The sequence below is a fragment of the Ictidomys tridecemlineatus genome, chromosome 5 (genome assembly GCF_052094955.1).
Source record: "Ictidomys tridecemlineatus isolate mIctTri1 chromosome 5, mIctTri1.hap1, whole genome shotgun sequence".
NCBI lineage: Eukaryota > Metazoa > Chordata > Mammalia > Rodentia > Sciuridae > Ictidomys > Ictidomys tridecemlineatus.
In genome coordinates, this window is record NC_135481.1 from 133,924,286 (window position 1) to 133,945,155 (window position 20,870).

The following is a 20,870-nucleotide window of genomic DNA, read 5'->3' on the forward strand; positions in this document are numbered from 1 at the left end:
TGAATGGATGCTTTATTTTTATGTATCTATAGCAGCATTTTTCATCAGTGTACTATTGACATTTTGGGCAGGATAATTTTTTGTTGAGTGGGAGGTACTGTCCTGTGCATTGTAGAATATTCTGCAGCATCCTTGTCCTCTACCCACTAGATGGAGTGGTATCTTCACCTTCAGTTGTGACAAAATACCCCTAGACCTTATCAAATGTCCACTGGGTAAGGGGCAAAATCACTTCCGGCTTAAAGTCACTGATTTATAGTAATGCTTTGTGCCTTTTGTCTATATCAGCAGAGCCACTTTCTATTTGTACTTACAAATTTCTTTTTTCTATCATTTTACTTTTAACTTTATATATATATATATACATATTTTACATATATACATATATACTGGCTTATATGTATATATACACAATATCTCTTTTAAGCAGTATAAAGTTGTCTTTTTTATTCAGTCAGAAATCTTTTAATTGTAATTGGAGTACTTGTTCCTTTTATTTTAATGTGGTCTTATTATATGTTCTTTATCTTTTCTTGCCATTTTAGATTATGTATTATTTTACTATTTTGTTATCACCCATTAATTTAACCTAAATTGACATCCTAGAATTCACAACTAATGTCCTTAACTTATTAAAATGTACTGTTAGCACTTTTGTCACTTCTGTATTATCCTAAGAATTTAGACTTTTTTACTTTATTTACCCCAAATCTTTTTGTGATTTTTTAAAACTGGTACATAAAAATTGCACTTATTATACCATGTGATATTTCAATACATTTATACAGTGTGTGCCTTTTGTGAATTTCTAAATCACCATATATAACCCAATTAAGTGGTCACTACCTTATTTTATACTGTCAATTTTTATTTTTATTTAGATTTACTCAAATATTTATTTTTTCAGGGCTGGGGCTGGGCTCAGTGATAAAGCGCTCACCTAGCATGTATGAGGCACTGGGTTTGACCCTCAGCACCCCATAAAACTAACTAAATAAAAGATATTGTGTCTAACTACAACTAAAAAAAAATTTAAATATTCTTTCAATTGTTCTTTTCTTCCTGCATCTTTCTTTCCATTTGGATCATTTTATTTTTGCCTGACAAGCTCTATTTAGTATTTCATTTAGTGAAAATTAGCTGTTCATAAGTTTGTCTACAATTTGACTTTGTTTCTATTTTTTGCCTACATATTTTTATTTGTCTAAAATTTGACTTTATTTCTCCTTTATTTGAAAGATAGTTTATTTGATTTAGAATTTTAGGTTGATAGTATTTTTCTTCCTGATGATAAATCAGCTCTCCTTTTTGTTTGTTTGAAAATGATGTGTTTTGAGTCATCTATATTCTTACTGATTTTTTACTTCTTTTCATGTTTCCTTTGTTTATGGTTTCATTAATTTTACCATAATGTTCTTAAGTGTGATTTTCTTTGTATTTATCTTGTATGGTATTCAAAATACTTTTTAATCTATGGTTTTGATATCTGTCTGTTAATTCTGGCTGCTGTAACAAAAAATACCATAGACTAAGAGGTTTAAATATTTATTTTCACAGTTCTGGAGACTGAAAAGTTCAAAACCTATGCACCAGCAAATCCAGAGTCTGGTGAGTGTCCTCTTCCTGGCATGCAGATGCCATCTTTTCATTGTATCTCATATGGTGAAAAAAAGAGGAAGTAAGTTCTCTTGCATTTCTCCCATCATGAGGATAGTCCTCCAGAGTTCCTATCTCCAAATCCCCATCAAATTTAAGATTAAGGTTTCAACATATGCATTTGGGGAGGGGGGACATAAACATTTAATCCATAATAATATCTTCCATCTGTTTGGGAAATTCTTGGCCATCATTGTTTCAAAAACTGCTTCTACCCTATTCTCTTTTTTTCTCATCATTTGGGACTCCATATTTTATGGTTTGGATATGCAATATCCCCCAAAAGCTCCAATGTTAATACAGGAAGTGAAATGATTCGATTGTGAGAGCCATAACCCAAACAATGAATTGGTCCCTTTCATGGCTTAATAATTTGAAAGGATTACTGTACTGGCTAATAACTGTAGAAAGATAGGGGGTGGCTAGAAGTTGGTTACTGACAGCATGCCTCTGGGATTTATATTTGTCCCAGCACCTTGCTTTTTCTCTCTGCTTCCTGGTTGCCTAGAATAGCTTTCCTTCTCCATGCTCTTCCATCATGATGATCTCCCTAATCCTGGGCCCACAGCAATGGAGTGAGCTGACCATAGATCAAACCTCTGAAACCACAAGCCCAAAATTAAACTTTTCCTCCTCTAAATTGTTCTTGTTGGGTATTTTGTTCACAACAATGAAAAGCTGACTAATGTACCATAAGTAGACTTTTTAAAAAATTATATTGCATAGGTTAAAAAAAAAACCTACAAATACTAGCCAAAAGAATGCTGATATATGGGGCTGTAGCTGTAGCTCAGTGGTAGAGCACTTGCCTAGCATGTGTGAGGCACTGGGTTTGATTCTCGGCACCACAGATAAATAAAATGAAAGTCCATCAACAACTTTTTAAAAAAAGAAAACTTAAAAAAGAAAAGAATGCTGATATGACTATACTATTCTCCGCTCCCCTCCCACTCTTATCTGGGTCGGAATTATTTTCCTTCTGATTTTTCAGGTCACTGGCTCTCTTTAGCTATATCTAATCTGCTATTAAATCCTGTTTTTGTTCTCTTTTGCTATATTACCATCTACCCCAAAATTTTGTGTCCTAAAATAAATGCCACTATTTCCTTGTTCAAGATTCTGTAATTTGGGTAAGGTTCAGTGGGAATAGATTGCCTCTGCTCCATATGGCATTGTCTAGGGTAATTGAACTAGAATTAAAGAATCCAACATGGCTTCATTCATTTGTCTGGCATCTCAACTAAAGGGATTGAAAGAGTTGGGAACCATCTGGGCCTCTCCCTTTTCACTTTCTCTCTCCAGTATTTCTTTTTCCAGGAACTGTCTCTCTGCATGTGCCCCACTCCCTTGCCATAGCAGCAAGTGGTGAAAGTAATATAAATGGATTCTGATGCAAAGTCTAGGTAGCTCTCTTATAACATGCTGTGTGCATGTGCTTGGTCAACATCAGCTTTACCTGACTCCCTTTCCACAATTCTTTATATCTCACCATGTTTACAACAAAGATAACAATCCTGACTTTTAAAAAAATATTTATTTTTTTAGTTGTAGTTGGACACAATACCTTTATTTTATTTATTTATATGTGGTGTTGAGGATCAAACCCAGGGCCTCGCATGCATTCTACTGCTGAGCCATGACCCCAGCCCACACAATACTGACATATTTGATGAGTGCTCTTCTAAGGGCTCTATATGTATCATTACATACATAATTCCAGGCAAAGGAATAGATTTTTGGCAATTGAAACATCACAGAATGGGTGAATTTGGGGGCAGGATTTGAAGGAACTATTAAGTCATTAAGTCAAGATATGAAAAGAGAAGGTGAAAATAGGAGCAGATCAGCAATATATGTGTATTTGTATGAGCAAGAAGAGGATGGCAAAAAAAAAAAAAAGATCAAGGAGCCAAAATCAGCTCACAAGGATCAAGTGATCAAAGGTAGTTGATATTATTTCCATTTCTGAATGGATTTTCATCTAAGTTTCAGGAATATAGTTAACTTTTTCTATTTTGATACCAGCAAATAGACCAGTTCCTGGGGCCACACTGACTAAACTAAAACATATCAGGCTTTTTTAACAATCCTAATAATATCTCTAAGGGGTTACACATACACATTATCTGCTAAATATTTGAATAGAGTATTGTTCTGGAATAGCCACAGCATCAGTCTTTTGCAGAAAGCACAGAAACCAGTCTGAAAGCTCTATCCACAGTGAAAGCCACAGGACAATGCTTCATCCTCAGCAGCAATGTGTTGACAAGGTGGTCTGCATCCAACCTGGCTGCAGAGATAGATGGGCTTTTAGCCAGGCACATTAGAAGATTCCTGATAATCAGCCAAAGGGTACCCATGAGGGGATCTCAAGTGATTGTGTAAAGTCTGACTTGGTTAGGGCAGGAGAGTCAGGCAAATGATATGTGTTGAGCAGTCAGACAAGACTCAATTGAAAACATGAATCCAAAGCAAAACCTGGGAGAAATTTCTACCTTCCTAAAATAACCAAACTCTGACAATTACCCCATTTTTAGCCTCTTTCTTCAACCACTCTACAGGCTCCTTCTCCTCATTAAAAACTCAAATTTCTCCTAACTTCAAAAACCAATCACCACAGAACAATTCCCACTTCATGCTTTCTTACTACTCTTTCTGCACTGCTGGGAATGAGCTGTCTATACTTCTTGCCTCCACATTTTTGCCTCTCACATCTCAAGTCACCAAGTTTTTGGTTTCTTTCCACTACTGTTTAGTTAAACAGTTCCTGGTAAGGTCACCAATGACTTCTCAATCACTATATTCAATGGATTCATCTTTGTAGTGTGTTACTTGACCTCCCTGTGGCATCTACCTAGATATTTCCTTCCTTCTAGAAATTCTTTAACTCCTTGGCTCTGATAACATTCCCTTCTCCTGCCTAATACTAAAATGTTGGAGTTACTTTTGGACTTATTCTACAGTCTCCTGAGCATCCTCTGTCATGGTTTCAATCACCACTTGTATACTGACATCACTCAAATCTCTACCTTCTGCCTTGACCCCTTTCTCTAAGCTGCATGTTCAGCAACTCACTAAATATCTTCCTGGGTGTCCCATGGAAATCTCAACACATCCAAAATACAGTCATGTTCTCCAAACATATCCATTCTTCATGGATTTCCTTGCCTTGGTGAATATCAAAACTAATAATTCTGTTGCTTAAGCCAAAATTCAGGGAGTTATAATTGACTCGGTATTCTTCCTATCCACCTACCACCCAATGAATCAGCAAACAGTCTCAATCCTTGACTTCTCTCTCCTGATGAAGGCCCTCAACTGGGATCCTGCCTCCAGTCTCTCACCCTCATATCCACCTCCATACTGTCCACCAGAGTGATTTGTCATGCCACTTCAGGGTTCCAACCACCACAGCTTCCAAACTAACCAACTTTTCCCTTTCAGTTCCTTGATCTGACCACTTGGATTGGATAGCTAGGACTTTGGTCAGAGGGGTTTGGCTTTGATATAAAATATAGGAACCACCCTACCAGTTCATATGGAGGTTGTGACACAACAGCTACACAAGGCAGGTTCTAGAAGTGAAAGACACATTAGCAGACCATCATAGGAGGCAAAAGGACCAAGAACAATCATCCACAGTGAGAAGAAAGGAAAAAGTGAAGCTGTGGGACAGGCAGAGAAGGGTAACTGCCTAAAAAGGGCAGATCTTAAAGAGAAAATAGTAAGGACATGCATTAAAGTACTGCCCAACCACAGTTAACAATCCACAGGTTGTCTAAAACTTTACAGCTCGTTATTGGAAGCCTAGCACCAAAAGCAAGGGTAAAACACAATTCTACAGGGCAAGGGAGGGAGATGAATGCTGGGGGAAAATTTATCTTCTCTAAGAGACAGCACCGGCAAGAAAGCCTAGAAGAGGGCAGTTTACAAACCAGAATTGTCCTTGTGACAAAGTGAAGGCCACAAAAAGTCAGCTGCACTCAGGAGCAGTACCAGGCGACCTCTTAAAGAAAGTGGGCTTTGGGATGATGAAAGAAGCAGAATTCATTCACTGAGCAGACTCAAAAAATTTCCTTGAATTATTTTATTTACTTCTTACAAAGAGAAGTGTTAATGAAGAGTCTTGCTCCCAAAATGACTTTGAAGGCAGTCAGTTATGGTGTTCACAGTAAAATAACGGTAAGGCACATGCTGTTCTAGACCTAATTAATTGCATACAGAAATTACCAGAACCAGATGCCAGTTAAAAAAAGAAGAAAGAAAACCAAAACAAAACATTGTCCAAAATGTTGACAGTGTTGAAAACTAGTGATCTCTCTTAAGTCCTTTTCACAGAAACTGCTGACCTATGAAACCCACACAGGGAAGCATAACCATATGGACTTTGACTCCTGAAGGTCCAAGTTCGAAACCCGACTATGCCCATTTGGTGAAGGAGAAAAACCTCCCAGGCTTGGGAACCAGCTTGTCCCGAGTGGCCCATACTGCATTGTTAAGAGCAGACCCGCAACAAGAACCTTACAAGGTCGCCAACTCGCAACCGGTACTCCCTTTCCTACAGCTTGAAGCCCAGACTGGGTGCTCAAACCGCCTGGAGCGCCTTTGTCCCCCTCTTCAGCGAGCCCCGTGGAGGTGGCCAGTCGGGCTGAGCAGCCGAAGGCGGGCGGGGGCGGAGGCGGGGCGCTGGCGCCCCCAGCCGCGGAACAGCGGGGAGGGGGCGGCGGGTGGCGATTGGCTGGGCTGCTGCAGGCCGCTCAGGGCCGAGAACAAAAGAGAGCTGGCGGCGGGCGTCCGTGGAGTAGTGCTCCCGCCCGCCAGCACGGCTTCGTGCTGGGAGGACGCGCCCACCGCCCGCGCGCCCGCCGAGCACCGGGCCGGCGCGCTCGGTTTCTCCGCAGAAGCCGGCCGTGCACCTAGGAATTAACCGGTGGCGCGGGCGGGAGGGAGCGGAGCGGGCGGGGGGGATGCTGAGCGCGCGCGAGAACAATAATAAGATCGTGTTTGCGGTCGCTGCCCGAGGAAGAATTCGGAGGCGGCGCGAGGCCCGGCGCTCGCGCGGCGCCCGGGAACCGGGAGGCAGGCCGGCGGCGGCATGAGGATAGCGGCGCGGCGCCTGTGAGCAGCGCGCGGCGGCGGCGGGCGAGCACCAAGCGGCCGGGGCTCCCCTCCCCCGCTGCCGGGCGGTGATTTGCGGGCCCGCTGAGCCCCCCGCCCACTCGCCTCGGCCGCCTCCTCGCGCTTCCCCTCGTCGGCGCGGCCGCCCGCCCGGCTCGAGGCCCGCGGGAGCGCGGCGCAGCCCTCGGCCCGCGGGGGCGGCCTCCTGGCATCTTCGCGGCGACCAAGGACGACCCGGGAGGGGAGCGTCCGGGATGGCGCGTCCGCGGCCTCGCGAGTACAAAGCAGGCGACCTAGTCTTTGCCAAGATGAAGGGCTACCCGCACTGGCCGGCGCGGGTAAGTACTGTGACCGCGGCCCGCCGCCCACCATTTTCCCTTCATGATGGCGCGCCCGCCCCTTCCATCTCTCAGCCTGAGCTGCTGGTCAGGGCCGGCCGCGGCGGCAGCAAAGGCAGGCGGCGCTGCTCGAGGAAGATGAGACCGAGGCGAGGACTCCCGGCCGCGCCCGCCTGCCGCCATCCCTCCGCCCGCTTCGAAGGCGGGTCCGGTCCCCAGGCCCGGCGCGGCAGCCCTCCCGGAAAGCCGAGGGACTGGGGAGAGGGCCCGGAGAGGCGGTGGCCTCCGCAAGTGCTATTGGCAACGCCGGGGTCCGGGCAGACGTCGGGCGGGCAGGGAAACGTAGAGCAAGTGGCCGTCCACCAGCCAGCAAGCGCGGCAGCGAATCCTGGAAAGGGGTAGTGGTCATCCAGAGGCTAGCAGGGCCTCTTGGCAGGCGTTCATGCATCTCAGTGCATCCTGCGCCTTCCAGACTTGTTGAGTTTCCCCTGAGCGCGATTCTGGTGCCCGCCTGCCCTGGCATTGTCCCGGGATGCGTGCCTCCTTGGAACCTACCGTTCTCTTGAACTGACATCAAATAGAGGAGAGCTTGCAGTCTTTCACTGACTGGTGGCTCCTTGTGCCATTTCACCTCCATATTTGTTTTAGGTCGGATCCCAAACCTTATTCTTGGCCTCCGCTATAATCCACAATAGCTCTCTTCCTGTGTAACAAGGTTGTCGCTGGGCTTTCTCTAGAAAGCATCTGCATGTATTACATAGAATTAAACATTTTTTAATTAGGCCCTTTGAGGAAGAAGGACAACAATTTTGTGAGAGTTGGCAACTGAATACTTGAAATAAGAAATACAGTGAGAAGGAGAAGCAAGACATTTTGGAGACTGTATTGGTATTCTTGAGGAAGAAGGAAAAAACGACCTAATTCTAGAGTGTGAGCACTAGAATATTGTTTTGTAGTTAAGTAAAGATAACAAGACCAAGTGGGGGAAAATACACCCATTCACAAAAGGAAGTGACATCATGGGTGGCCACACTGAAATGTAGTGAAGTTGAGGCAGTAGTTGGACATAACCACTTTTTTTAAACATTTGGTTTGGCATGATTGTAAATGGAAAAAGACACTGGGCCAGGAATTGGGGGACCTAGTATCTGGCTCAGGCTCTGTTATGTATTAATCATTTCAACTGTCTGCATATCCATTTCAGCAAGTATAAAGTGATCATCTCTAGGATTCCTTCCAACAACCCTGGAAATCAGGAGGATAAAACAATCGTATTCAGGTTCCATTAGGCTCTGGATATAACTTATCCATGTTTGAACTGTGGGTTCTTAAATAAGGCAAAGTTTTCAATGTAGAGCTATTTGGATTTAAAAATATTGTTTAGTACTATATTGCTAGAAGGAGCAAGATTTGTGGCTTTAGGAGTACTTTAGGAAATCCCTGAATAAATCTGTCAAAGAAGAAATATACAGCTTTAGGATGTTATATGAATGTACGTATTCAAAAGTGAACTAATGGTTGTCATCATCAGTTGGCCATTCCTTGTAGTTCAATGGTTTTCTTTAATCTTATCTTTGAAAAAAAAATATCTTCTGAGGGTCAAAAAGAAAATAGACTAAAATTTTCATTAACATGCTGCTTGCACAGGTTGGCCACCTGTAGTAATTTATGAAACAGAAAAGAGCAATAGGAAGTGCTCCTAACTATATATCTCATAGTACATAAGATTCCCAAAAGGCAAAGCAGGGAACCAAAATCCATCAGGTTTTGGAGTGTTGTATTTCTTATTTTGAGACAAGGTCAAGTTAAGTTACTTAGGGCCTTGCTAAGTTGCTGAGATTGGCTTTGAACTTTTGATCCTCAGAGTCACTGGGATTAGTCATGCACCACCAGATCTGGTTCCATCCAATTCTTAGATAAAATAAAATAGATACAAAGGGAAAAAAATCTGTTTATTCACATTTGCCATGACCATCTCAAGAACCTAAGACTTTTAAAAAATATTTTATAATGAGTGGCATGTTAAAAATTTCAAAGAAAGGATGCTTCATAATGTTCTCATCTTATTTTCATCTCAATATTATGAGGCATCATCCCCATTTTACACTTAGTTTTATCTTTGTAAATGAGTCTATAAAATACTAACTGGAAAGAAATCCTGTGTTTTCAAATTTCAAATACTCTCACTTGATGTGGTCAGTCGTGTTGGAATCAGATTCTCTATGGCCCCTAGGAATCAAACCTGGAAGGAAAAGCATGAGGAGACAGATTTCAGTTCATGCTGTAGGGAAGAGCTTTCTAACAGATCTGGTCCATGCAGGAATGAAAAAGCAACTTCCTTGCTGTAAGGAATATGTTTGGTTCCGGGCAGCCCCTTGTGAGGCACATAGGTCAAGAGGATTCAGAATTTAGGCAAATTTAATTCAGTCTTTGACTGGGCCTCACACTTTTGTGACCCTGGGCACAAATATTCTGTAATCATTTCTGAGTTTCAGTTTACTAGTCTAAAATGAGAATAATTCTCACCATATAAATAGTAAAGTAGTCCTCCCACCCTTACCTGTGGTTTCACTTTCCACAGTGTAAGAATACAGTACTGTATCATAAAGTATTTTGAGAGATCACATTGAAATAACTTATTGCAGTGTACTGTTATAGTTGTTCTATTTTATTATTGTTAATTTCTTATTGTGCCTAATTTATGAATTAGACTTTAATCATAGTTACATTTGTACAGGGAAAAAAAACAGTATATTTAGGATTGATACTATCCACAATTTCAGGCATCCACAGGAGGTCTTGAAACCATGGGTTAAGAGAAGACCATTATCAAAAAGCACCAAGTAATAGTGCTGGAATGTTTCTTTTTTTCCTTTTTGAATTTCTAACTTACTTTTGTATTATTGCACTATTTTTAAAATATTATTATTTTCCCCACATTTTATTATGAAAATTGTAAGCATTCAGAAAAGTTGAAAAATTATACAGTAAGTCCCCATGTGTCTATCATTTAGATTCTGTAATTAAGGTGTTTTATTTTTAAATAACCATATAACTGTGAACCATTATTATTTATTTATTTATTTTTGTGTGTGTGATGCTGAAGATTGAACCCAGAGCCTTGGGCATACTAGGCAAGTACTCTATGACTGAGCTACTTCCTCAGCTATAATTTTTACTCTGTTGGCTTTATAGCATCTATTCATATACCCATCCCTCTATTCATGCACTAGTCTATGTTTTAATACCTTTCTAAGTAAGATGCACATATCTCTATAATTTACTCCTGGACACTTCAACATGCATGTCATTAACTAGAGGTTAATATTTTTTATGGGTCATTTTCTTCTGAGGTAAAATTTACGTAAAATGAAACATACTTAAATGTACCATTCTGTGAATTTGACTGATGTACATTCTGGTGACCTTGGTATAGAGTAGTGCCAGTATTTAAGAAAGTTCCCTCATGCCTCTTTCCTGGTGAATTCTTGTTCTCCTGCCTTTTCCTCCCCCACTGTTCAAGTATGTTATTTTAACATTAAAATAAAAAGTTGACTATTTCTATGGAATATACTTTATTATGTACAGATTTAAAAATTAGATGTTTGCCTGTGTCTAAGGTTTAGCTAGTTTAAAATACTTAGACTAAAACATGAGTGTCTGAAATCTTGATTGTGTACCCAGTTGGTTAAAAAAAAAAAAAGCTGAGCTTGTGTTTCTAAAATATGTAAAGTTATTTTAAAATTGTGTGTACCCGTGCTTTGTAATACTGTTACATACATTATAAAGTAGACAAAAAAAGAAACTGAAAGCAATGTATAAGTAATATTACATGTTTTAAATTTTTTAAAAATATTTTTATTAGTTGTTCATGGATCTTTATTTTATTTACTTATTTATATGTGGTGCTGAGGATCGAACCCTGAGCCACAACCCCAGCCCCATGTGTTTTAAATTTTTTATTGGCAAAAAAAGCACTAACAGTAATAGATTACATCCATATTCTTAAAAGTCTTAATTTTTGGAATATTTTTTGCCTGCTTCTTGTGAGGTGTGATTTAGATAGATGGTCATCACTGGGCACACACCTGTTGTCTCAGCTACTCAGGAGGCTAAAACAGAGGATCACTTAAGCCCAAGAGTTCAAGGCCAGCCTGGCAACATAGTGAAACCTTGTCTCTTAAAAAAACAATAAATACTTTATATGAGAACTCTCAGACATTACTACTAGGAAATTGATATAATCACTTTAAAAATCTGGCCTAATCTACTGAAGTTAACACATAACCTACTTTGTGACCTAATGGTTTGTTCTAGCATACACCCAAGACAAAATGAGTGTTTACATCCACCAAAAGACTTGTACAAGAGTATGCATACATAGCAACTTTACCCATAATAATAGAAGACCAGAAACAATTCACATGTTCACCATCAGGAGAATGAATAAACAAATTAGTAGTATATTCATTCAATAGAATATTTTGCAGCAAAAAGGAATATAATACTTCTGCTTGCAAAATATAAGGTTGTGTGAAAAAAGTCAGATTCAAGAGAGTACATTTGATATGGTTCTATTTATGTGATATTCAAAAACAAGCAAAACTAACCAATGGTAATCAGTGAATAGAGAGGAGTTACTGACTGGCAGGAGGCACTAGAACTATATCTTGATCTGAATGGTGGTTGTATGGGTGTGTACATTTGTAAAAACTTATCAAGCAGCATATTTAAAATTTGTGTACTATATTGTGTAAGTTATGCCTTAATTTTAAAAACACAAGACTAGAGGAAAGAAAGATCTAATACTGTAAGCTTCTCTGTAGGTTGGATTTCACCATTTTTAGTTTTCAGGGGGCTTTTTTTTACTCCAAGTCCTCTGTCCAATTGCATCTTCCTGTCCATTTTCACTATTTTAGAAACTTCAGTTAAGGCTGGGAATATAGCTCTACCGTTCTATACAGCTTGATGAGCTGAACTCATTGAACTTTTATTAAGCGTTTACATTAGTTGCAGTTTTTAATTTTTCCGCCAGTAGATTAAATTTGCAGTAGCTTTAAAACATGATTATAAATATTTTATACCCTTAGTTAAAATAAATATTTGTCTCTGGTTCATAGCATTTTTAGGGTTTTGTTTTTGTTCTTTGCCTTTGACAATAAGACACTAGAATATGAGACTTTATTTCTGGAAGGCAGGCCACATATTTCCAGGGAGTCACTTGGAATTTAAATTCTTTGTAATCTCACCATAAAGTAAGATGCTTATAGTTTTCATTACTTTGGCCTGATTCCAAAGAAGGTCAGTCTTCAGGTAAAGTGGGATAGACTCACTCACTCAGCCCTTTCCCCGGGGACTGTGTTGATTTTTGCCAAGGAACTACAGATTGTTTCATTTCTTTGACTTAAATTGCAGCAATACACATTTTCCAGTGCTCCCATTTTAACCAGATGAATCTATGTATATTCCCACAACATCCCCTTCGGAATGCCATAATGACTACTATTTCCCATGATTTGGAAAATATTAATTCTTCAAAGTCAGGTCTCCACACAATCTCCACTATGAGACATTATTTGATTCTTTTGGAAAATTGTTTCAAATTAGTATGCTGTGCGGACTGTTACCTGTCCGTGACAAAATAGGTAAAGAAGTTGAAAGTATTGAAATTTTTAAAAATCAATTTGATGAGTAACTTTGTGAATCTAATAATTAATATTTTGAAGCTTTTAATTTTATCTAGTAATTCATTTTTATCTTATAAAAATGTCAGTCTGCAACAAAATTAAAAAATTTTTTTAAATGCCAAAATCTAGTCCTTTACTGTAAATAAAGTAGAAGTACTAACAATAAGAGGAACCTTAAAGGTCAGTAGTGGTCTTTGCACCTACACAACTGATTCATAACTGTGAATCGTTTGAAATATTTGAAAAGGGGAATGGATCGACTTTCATGTTACAAATGTTAATTATTGCACAAGTAATAAAATTTGAAGAAATTACTCTCTTCACCTAGTTACAAGAAACATGAATAACCATCTGTATACGTAGGTATGTCATTTTTGTAATATGTACAATTCTACAACCTTTTCCCCATTTAAATACTATATCTTAAATGAGTTTTAATGGCAGCCAATGTTTTCATTTGTAATAGTTATCTGGTAATTCGTGATATAGTCCCATTATAAATTATAGCCCTCTTATTTTAGGATATTTAGGTTATTTCCAGTTTTTAACTATAAAATAAGACTCAGAAACATTCTTTTTGCTAACTTACAGTTAATTCCTCAGAATAAATGTGGAAATTATATTTATGAGTCAAGGGGTATGTGCACATTTTATAGCCTTGGATTTATATTGCTAAATTGCCTTCCAGAAAAGTTTTGACTAGCGTATACATCTACTAATAGAATAAAAGAATACCATTTTCTCACAAACTTATTAAAGTAAACGATCCAAATTTAAAAAAAAAAATCTGTTGACTTAATAAATATAAAAACAATTTCTTTAGTTACAAGTTAGGTTGAATATATGTATCATATATGAGAAGATCATATGTTATATGTCTTGATTACAAGTTAAAATAAAAATATAACACTACCATGAGGTGGATATTATTCCTAAGACATAGCTTACGAAATTCACCCAAGGTTACACAATTAATAAGTATCTTAATCCATGACTATCAAAAATGCCACAAGAACATAACAGATGTGACATTAGATAAAAGGGCTGAGGAAGTATTTGGCAGTGTATGGAAAGACTATATGTATGTATATGTTACCTACAAGACTGTTTATATATATGTAATTACCTACAAGTGCTAGCAGTGTTAAGTCAGGGAACATTTCATTGTAGAAGATTGTATTATCTTTCTCTATGTCTCTCTAAAAGCCCTCTGATGCAAGGGAATGTATTAAAAAATAAGTCATTAGTTATACATTTAGAGAAAGTAGAGAACCACTACAATCAATTCTAAATTAATAGCATGGTATTGACTGAGGTATAGGTTCCAAAACCTTTATGTGTCACAGAACACATACATATACTTTGAACATCAGATAGGGTAGTTAGGAGAGTTTCTGATGTAGTAGATCCTAGAAGCTAAATCATAAGAATGACGATATCCTGTGTAGATTTTGTCAACTTACTGAATTTCTGATCATGATAACATTTTTCAGTGTTTCATTGCCATTTGTGGAGGTAATTTTTCAGTCCAACTACCACAGTAAAATACCATCTGTATGATATCACAGAAAGCCACACAGAAGTTTAAAAAAAAAAAAAACTAGTGATTGGTGAGCTCAAACTTTCAGAATGACATCCTGGAGATTTTTGAGGAAGCCCTGTAATTTGTATCAAGAGAACTGACCAGGGTCTAAAAAACATGTCCTCATTCCATCACTAGTTTGAATTTTTTAGGTTGGGCATCTTTTTAACAACCTTTGTAAAATAGAGAAAATGATAATTATTCTCCTTCCCTTCTTTTTTATCTAGGGATCCAATATTAAAATCCACATGAAAGAACTATTGACTGATTAAGTACCTAATAATTCCCTCATAGGAATACTAAACTCCTAATTTACACAATTCATGGAATCTAGTAAAGTCTCCATAAATGCTTTGTGTGGCTTGGTGAGTTTGTTTTTCAGCAATTTCCTTGTGGTTTTATAATATTGAGGTTGACTCTGGGTTCTGGGAATTGTGGGGACTTACCATTATAAGATTCCCAAGTCTGATGGGGGCTTTTCTAGAGGTTCCACATAGTTTCAGGACTTGGGAGCAAAATAAATCGGACCTCATTGGCATGCAAATGGATTTATGAATAAACCACTCTTCTTATTTAATTGCTGAGACTCAAGCTCCCTGCTGATTCTGATTAGAGTCTCTAAGGCTGCCCAGAAGTGGAGATGTCCAGTTTTCATAGGGCAGAAGAGTTAGTGTTAGCAGGAAAGTTCTCAGTAGCATAGTAACTTCTCAGTTTCTATTGCACATATAAAAATGAATTTCACAAAAGGTTAAAAATTTTTTACATAAGCAGGAATGTCAGATAATAAGCTCAGCTTTAGCTCTATTTTTTGGACACTGATGTAGAATCTTTGTACTAATGACATCTTTAATTTTGGAGGAAATGCACTTTTAGAGAAATATTATAAATTCTTTTAAGTTTTTAAGGTTGCATATGTTGGATGAACTGAAATGAACTTTCACTTTTTAAATAAGATCAACTGTTTTAAAATAATTTTTTTCTTCACTAGACTGCTACATGAAGATTAAGTCAATAATTTTAAAAAATACTTGGACCTTGGAAATTAGTCATTTTTGATTTATTTTAATGCAGTCTAGTTGCTTTCAGACTATTTTTGCCCATAAGTTAGGAATAAATATTCCTATCTCAGCACACATACACCAGAAAAAAAGTTCACCAAATCATACTTACTATATGTGATGCATTCTGGAATTTGTATTTCATTTTATAAAAAATCAGGTTACAACCCTCTAAGTCAATTTTTACTACATTTTAAAAAGCATGATTTGGTCTAAAAGGCCAAAGGAATTTATCTATGCATTTATATAGAACAGTTGTTGGAATTTTTCAGATGATGATGATGATTTCAACAGTCCTGGGCTTTTTATTCTATTGTAGCCACAATCTTATATGAGAGTTGCATGAATATAAGAAATGAAAGTGATATTGTATTAGATCATTTAACCATCCAGGTTAGAATTTCCCTTGATCTCAAAAGTCTAAATGTACAGATCAAACATTTTCAATCTCATATTTCTTGTAGTCTTTAAGCTGCAAATATATGCTTAACTATCTTGAAGCTATTAAAGTTTCATATATATGCCTTCTTAAAGGTAATAAGCTCCATGCATTTGCTACCTATCTAGTTATACATAATCTGACTACATAATGTTCCCTAGCAGGTAGTATTGAGGTTTTTGGGGGTTTCTTAAGTTTGTGGAACTAAACTGGCAGACCATCCGTAACTAAGGATAAGGAGCTTTTATGTTCAAAAAACCTAATAGTTCTATAAGGCAGGTTTATGGTACACTCTGAAGTGAATATTAAGTCTTTGGGACTATTCATTTCTAATAATGTCTATTTCTTTTTAAATCACTTTGTGCCCAACCAAAAACATTTCCTTAGTTCTGTGAGATAACAGCAGTCTCAGTAGAACCTAGTATTGATAGGAAGGCATTCTTCAACTTCTGGAAAATATAGTGAATTCAATTTTGCTTCTTCTAGCTAGCCAATTGACTCACACAAAATAAATGCATTACAGTTATAAAAATAGCTCCTCTATACTAAATGGAAATATCTTAGAACAAAATGAATAAGATTAGGTTAGTTTTTGTGTGATGCCAGGTATTCAAGAATTCTGCTTGTTCTCTAGCTCAGCCTTTTGTGATTATTGCTGTTGTTTACTGGCCCTATCTCATGCTATAGGGGTGATGAGGAGAAGACAAAACCTTTGATAAGAATTATAAAATATGGCTGGGTGCAGTAGCACACGCCTATAATCCCAATGGCTCAGGAGGCTGAGCCAGGAGGATTGCAAACAAAGCCAGCCTCAGCAAAAGTGAGGCACTAAGCAACTCATTGAGACCCTGTCTCTAAATAAAATATAAAATAGGGCTGGGGATGTGACTCAGTGGCCAACTTCCCCTGAGTTCAATCCCCAGTACCAAAAAGAAAAAAAAAAGAGAATTATGAAATATGATGGTCTTCTTTCTTCATTTTTAATAAGTTCCTTATCTGGGTCAAAGATTTATTTAACTACAAAGGATCAGGTAACTCAGAACAAATGTGTTGCTTGTTTTTATAGCGTTGTAAAAACAGGTTACAAAAGTAGTACAGTCCTGGGCTTTTTATTCTATTGTAGCCACAATCTTATATGAGAGTTGCATGAATATAAGAAATGAAAGTGATATTGTATTAGATCATTTAACCATCCAGGTTAGAATTTCCCTTGATCTCAAAAGTCTAAATGTACAGATCAAACTTAAGAGCTCTTGGTTGGAGAGGTTTGTTGACATGAAACAGAGATGATAGTGATTGAAGACTCCTTTGCTCCACTAAAGTTGCCTCTTATTTAATATTGTAACCTACAAGTGAGCCCTTGACCTCTCCATTTTCTTTTGGTATACCAGCTCCCTTCTGGCTTCACTCCTTCATATCCAGATTAAACCCCACTTGATAAATCATAGTTGTCACCCAGTCTCTTTTTTTGTTTTGAAGTATTCACCATTCTAACCCCTTCTTGGGTCATAGTCCTGCTCCAGCACAGACATGTAGACTGTGGGCTGCTTCAGAATTTAAATTCATTAGTCTTTTTGCTGGTCTGGGGTCAGTTCCTTGTACAGCTTCCTCAAGTATTAATAAATATCATTATCACTCTGTTCCAACTCCTTTGCCCTCATTTTTAGCAAGTTATTTTACCTTCATACTTCATAAAAAAAAAGTGTATGCCAACAGATTTGAACTACAACTTCCTGTCTGCTTAGAAATTAAAGTCCTCCCACCCCTCTTTCCTCCTTTCCCCTCTTCCCCCTTGCTTCTCTTTTTCTTTCTTTTGGCTAGATAGGAGCATAGTTGTGTCTCTTTTCCCTGGAGGCAGTAAGGTGCAATAGAAGAGCAAACCTCTGTGGGCAGATGAAGCCATTTCTGCATATTGCCTTTACTCCTCAGTAGATCAATGACCTTGGACAGATTACCTGATCTCTTAGCCTCTGTGGACTCACAAGTAAAATACAGACAATAATGTCTTCCTTTCAGGATCATTTCAAGAATTATGAACACAAAAAGGCTGGAGTTTAACGTATGATCAAAACATGTTTCCTCCTTCCCCCTTTCTTATCCTCCCTACTTAGACCCTCCTCTTCCTATTTTACACTCTCCTTTTTCTTCCATTTAATTTTAAAAAAAATATTTTTGAATGTTTGCTATGTTCCAGACACTCTATAAGTGCTGTGGGTAGAAAAGTGACGTCAACAAATCTTTGTTCTCCTAATTTAAGTCATCAGCCTCTTCCCTTTTATTGGCTCTTTCTCTTCAGACTGGAAATATTTCATCTGTCATCTTTCACATACTGCTCTCTATGCTTCCTTTAGTAGGCAGCCTTCATTAAGAACTGGCCTTACTGGTTTTTTTTTCACCCTTTCCTAGAGGTCACCATGACCTGCCAATTCAAAGAACATATTTCAAGAAAGCCTTACTTTTGCCTCTGTGGAATTTTAATACTGCATCTTAAAAATTCTCTTTCCTTGGCTTCCCTCATGTTTCTTGTCGTGGAAGGTTCTTCTACTTCACCTTTGGTACCTTTGCAGATTTTTATTTAACTTTAGCCACAATTTTTTTTAAAGAGAGAGAGAGAATTTTAATTTTTTTTTTTATTAGTTATCGGCGGACACAACATCTTTCTTTGTATGTAGTGCTGAGGATCGAACCTGGGCCACACGTATGCCAGGCGAGCGCGCCACCGCTTGCACCACATCCCCAGCCCTATCCACAATTCTTCAGGATAATATCTTCTAAGCCTCTTATTTCATGCCCAGACTCACTAGCGTGAATTTTAAATCCATAAATTCATTTACATACTGGACAGCCCATTGAATGCCCTCTCAGTTACCACAAATTCATTGTCAAATCTAATGTAGCTATCTTTCTCCACCCAAGTATTCCTGTTCTAGTAAAAAATTCATCCAGTAACTCCCAAAACCAAAGACATTAAATCATCTTAGTTGTTCCTTTTTCTTTATCTCCCGCATCATATTGGTCATCTTATGATAAGGATGAGCTGTACAAATGAAGGCCTGGTGGTAGTTCTTTTGGAGAAAAGTGGTATGAGCTTTGATTAATCATATATTTCAGCAGTAAGGATACTAACTCAAAAGAACCTGATATATATTCATTAATGTAAACAAGATTTTAGTAGAAATGTATACCATCAATTTGAATTTCATTGGTGTTATTATTTAATATATAGAATACATCTTGGTTTTATAGTGGGTCATTATAATGATACTATAGCATAAGGAGCTTATACCTATTGTTATATTTGGAATATTTTAAAACATTAATGATAAAATTTATGACAGATGGAGCTTCACAGGATTTATTCCCTTTTAAAAATGGCTAATCACAGTGTAACAATTTAAGAGACCTCAGCAAACAAAAATGAATTCTTGACAGTGAGGGATATCCAGAGATTTGATTGTTCAGTCAGAAAAGAAGAGGTGTAAGGGATGTGGTAGTGATCTTCAAATAGTTGAAAGACTCCTATGTGAAAAAAAGAAATACTAAGTGGGGGTAGCAAAAAGAGAATATGCTTTGGTATCAGAGAGGCATGGATCAAATTAAACTCTGCCACTCACTAATTACAACCCTGGGCAAAGCTTCTTACTCTCCATTAGCCTCAGTTACCCCTTCTCTAATATAGAGATAGTATTACCTACCCTAGGTTGTTTGGAAAACTTAGTTAAACTCAAAAGAATTAACTTAGTTAAAGTTACTAATGTATAATTGAAGTTAAACAAATAGTTTGGTCCTTTTCTTCTGTGGTAGATGTTAGATGGGTAGAACTCTATAGAGTCAAAGGATAGAAATTCAGAGGAACCCATTTAAGTTGGTTTATCTTATCAAAGAGCAATTAAGAAAGTTTTAGCATTATTGAGAATTTTTGTACCAATAATCAGCACAATAATCCTATGCTATAGATATTTTACTCTTTTTATAGAAGGAAAAAACCCTGAAGTTTAAAGAGATTTTATTTATCTTCCCCAAGCTTGTCCAATTATAGTAATTGATCAACTGGAAACTATCTCCAAAGCCTATAAACTCTTAAAGTACATTGTGTGTTTTATCTCTGGTAATGAAGGTTTAAGCATCGCTAATTCAACAGCTATTTGTTGTGTACACATACACACAGATATATACATGCCTTCAGGTGATATAAATTGTTAAGGAGGAAAATATTTGGGGAAATAAGGAATGCTAGCAGGAGTAGGGAATATAGAGAGGATGTTTCTATCTTATAGAATATTCAGGGAAAGCTTCTCTAATAAGATGGCATTTGAATAGAGACGGTTAGAACACTAAATCCTGAGTGAAGCTTCTTTTATATTTTGTTCTATTGCTTCTTTTCTACCTGCAATTTTGAAGTCTTTAATGAAAAGTTAAATGCTAGCACCTTCTGAGACATAAGATTTAAAATAACTTCCAGTGTTGTTATTTTAGAGAGGATGAGAAAATTAAAATGTGTTAATCTTGGGCTAGGGTTGTAGCTCAGCGGTAGAGTGCTCGCCTAGCATGTGTGAGGTGCTGGGTTCAGTTCTCAACACCATATTAAAATAAATAAATAAAATAAATAATGTGTCCAACTACAAATAAAAAATAAAAATTTAAAAAATACTTTAAAAATCTTTTTAAAAAATTGCTCAGAGTTAGAGTGAATTAGTGGAAAGAGCCACACTGAAATTCATTACTCTTTGAATTTACCTCCAGGAAGCGAGGAAATAAGGAACATACACTAACCATTTTGACAATTAGATAGAAATTCTAAAATAATTTGGAAAATTAAAAAGTTCATACAAGAAAAGCCAGACTTGGAACAAATTTTTTGTTCATTGTAAGTTTTTTCTTAAAATTTTTAAAACTGTGGTAAGATATATATAACATAAAATTTACCATCTTCTAAAATATTTATTCTTTTAGTTGTACACAATACCTTTATTTTTATTTATTTATTTTTTT

At 37.5% G+C, this 20,870-nt stretch overlaps 1 protein-coding gene and 1 long non-coding RNA gene across 16 annotated transcripts in view; one reads left to right on the forward strand and one right to left on the reverse strand.

Moving 5' to 3' along the window:
* LOC144377997 (uncharacterized) overlaps positions 1-7,870 on the reverse strand; it is a 109,964-nt gene extending 102,094 nt beyond the window's left edge. The window contains exon 1 of the long non-coding RNA XR_013439397.1: positions 7,668-7,870. This is a non-coding gene — a long non-coding RNA (uncharacterized LOC144377997). The remainder of the gene's footprint in view (positions 1-7,667) is intronic.
* LOC110597668 (hepatoma-derived growth factor-related protein 3) overlaps positions 6,445-20,870 on the forward strand; it is an 86,740-nt gene continuing 72,314 nt past the window's right edge. For 14 of the 15 annotated variants that reach the window (XR_013439384.1, XR_013439390.1, XR_013439385.1 and 11 more), the window contains exon 1: positions 6,445-7,112. Coding sequence is in view for 2 of the 15 variants with exons in the window: in XM_078051110.1 (XP_077907236.1) it covers positions 7,029-7,112 (84 nt within the window). In the remaining 13 variants the exon portion in view is untranslated. The remainder of the gene's footprint in view (positions 7,113-20,870) is intronic. The other variant, XM_078051111.1, reaches the window with a different exon arrangement.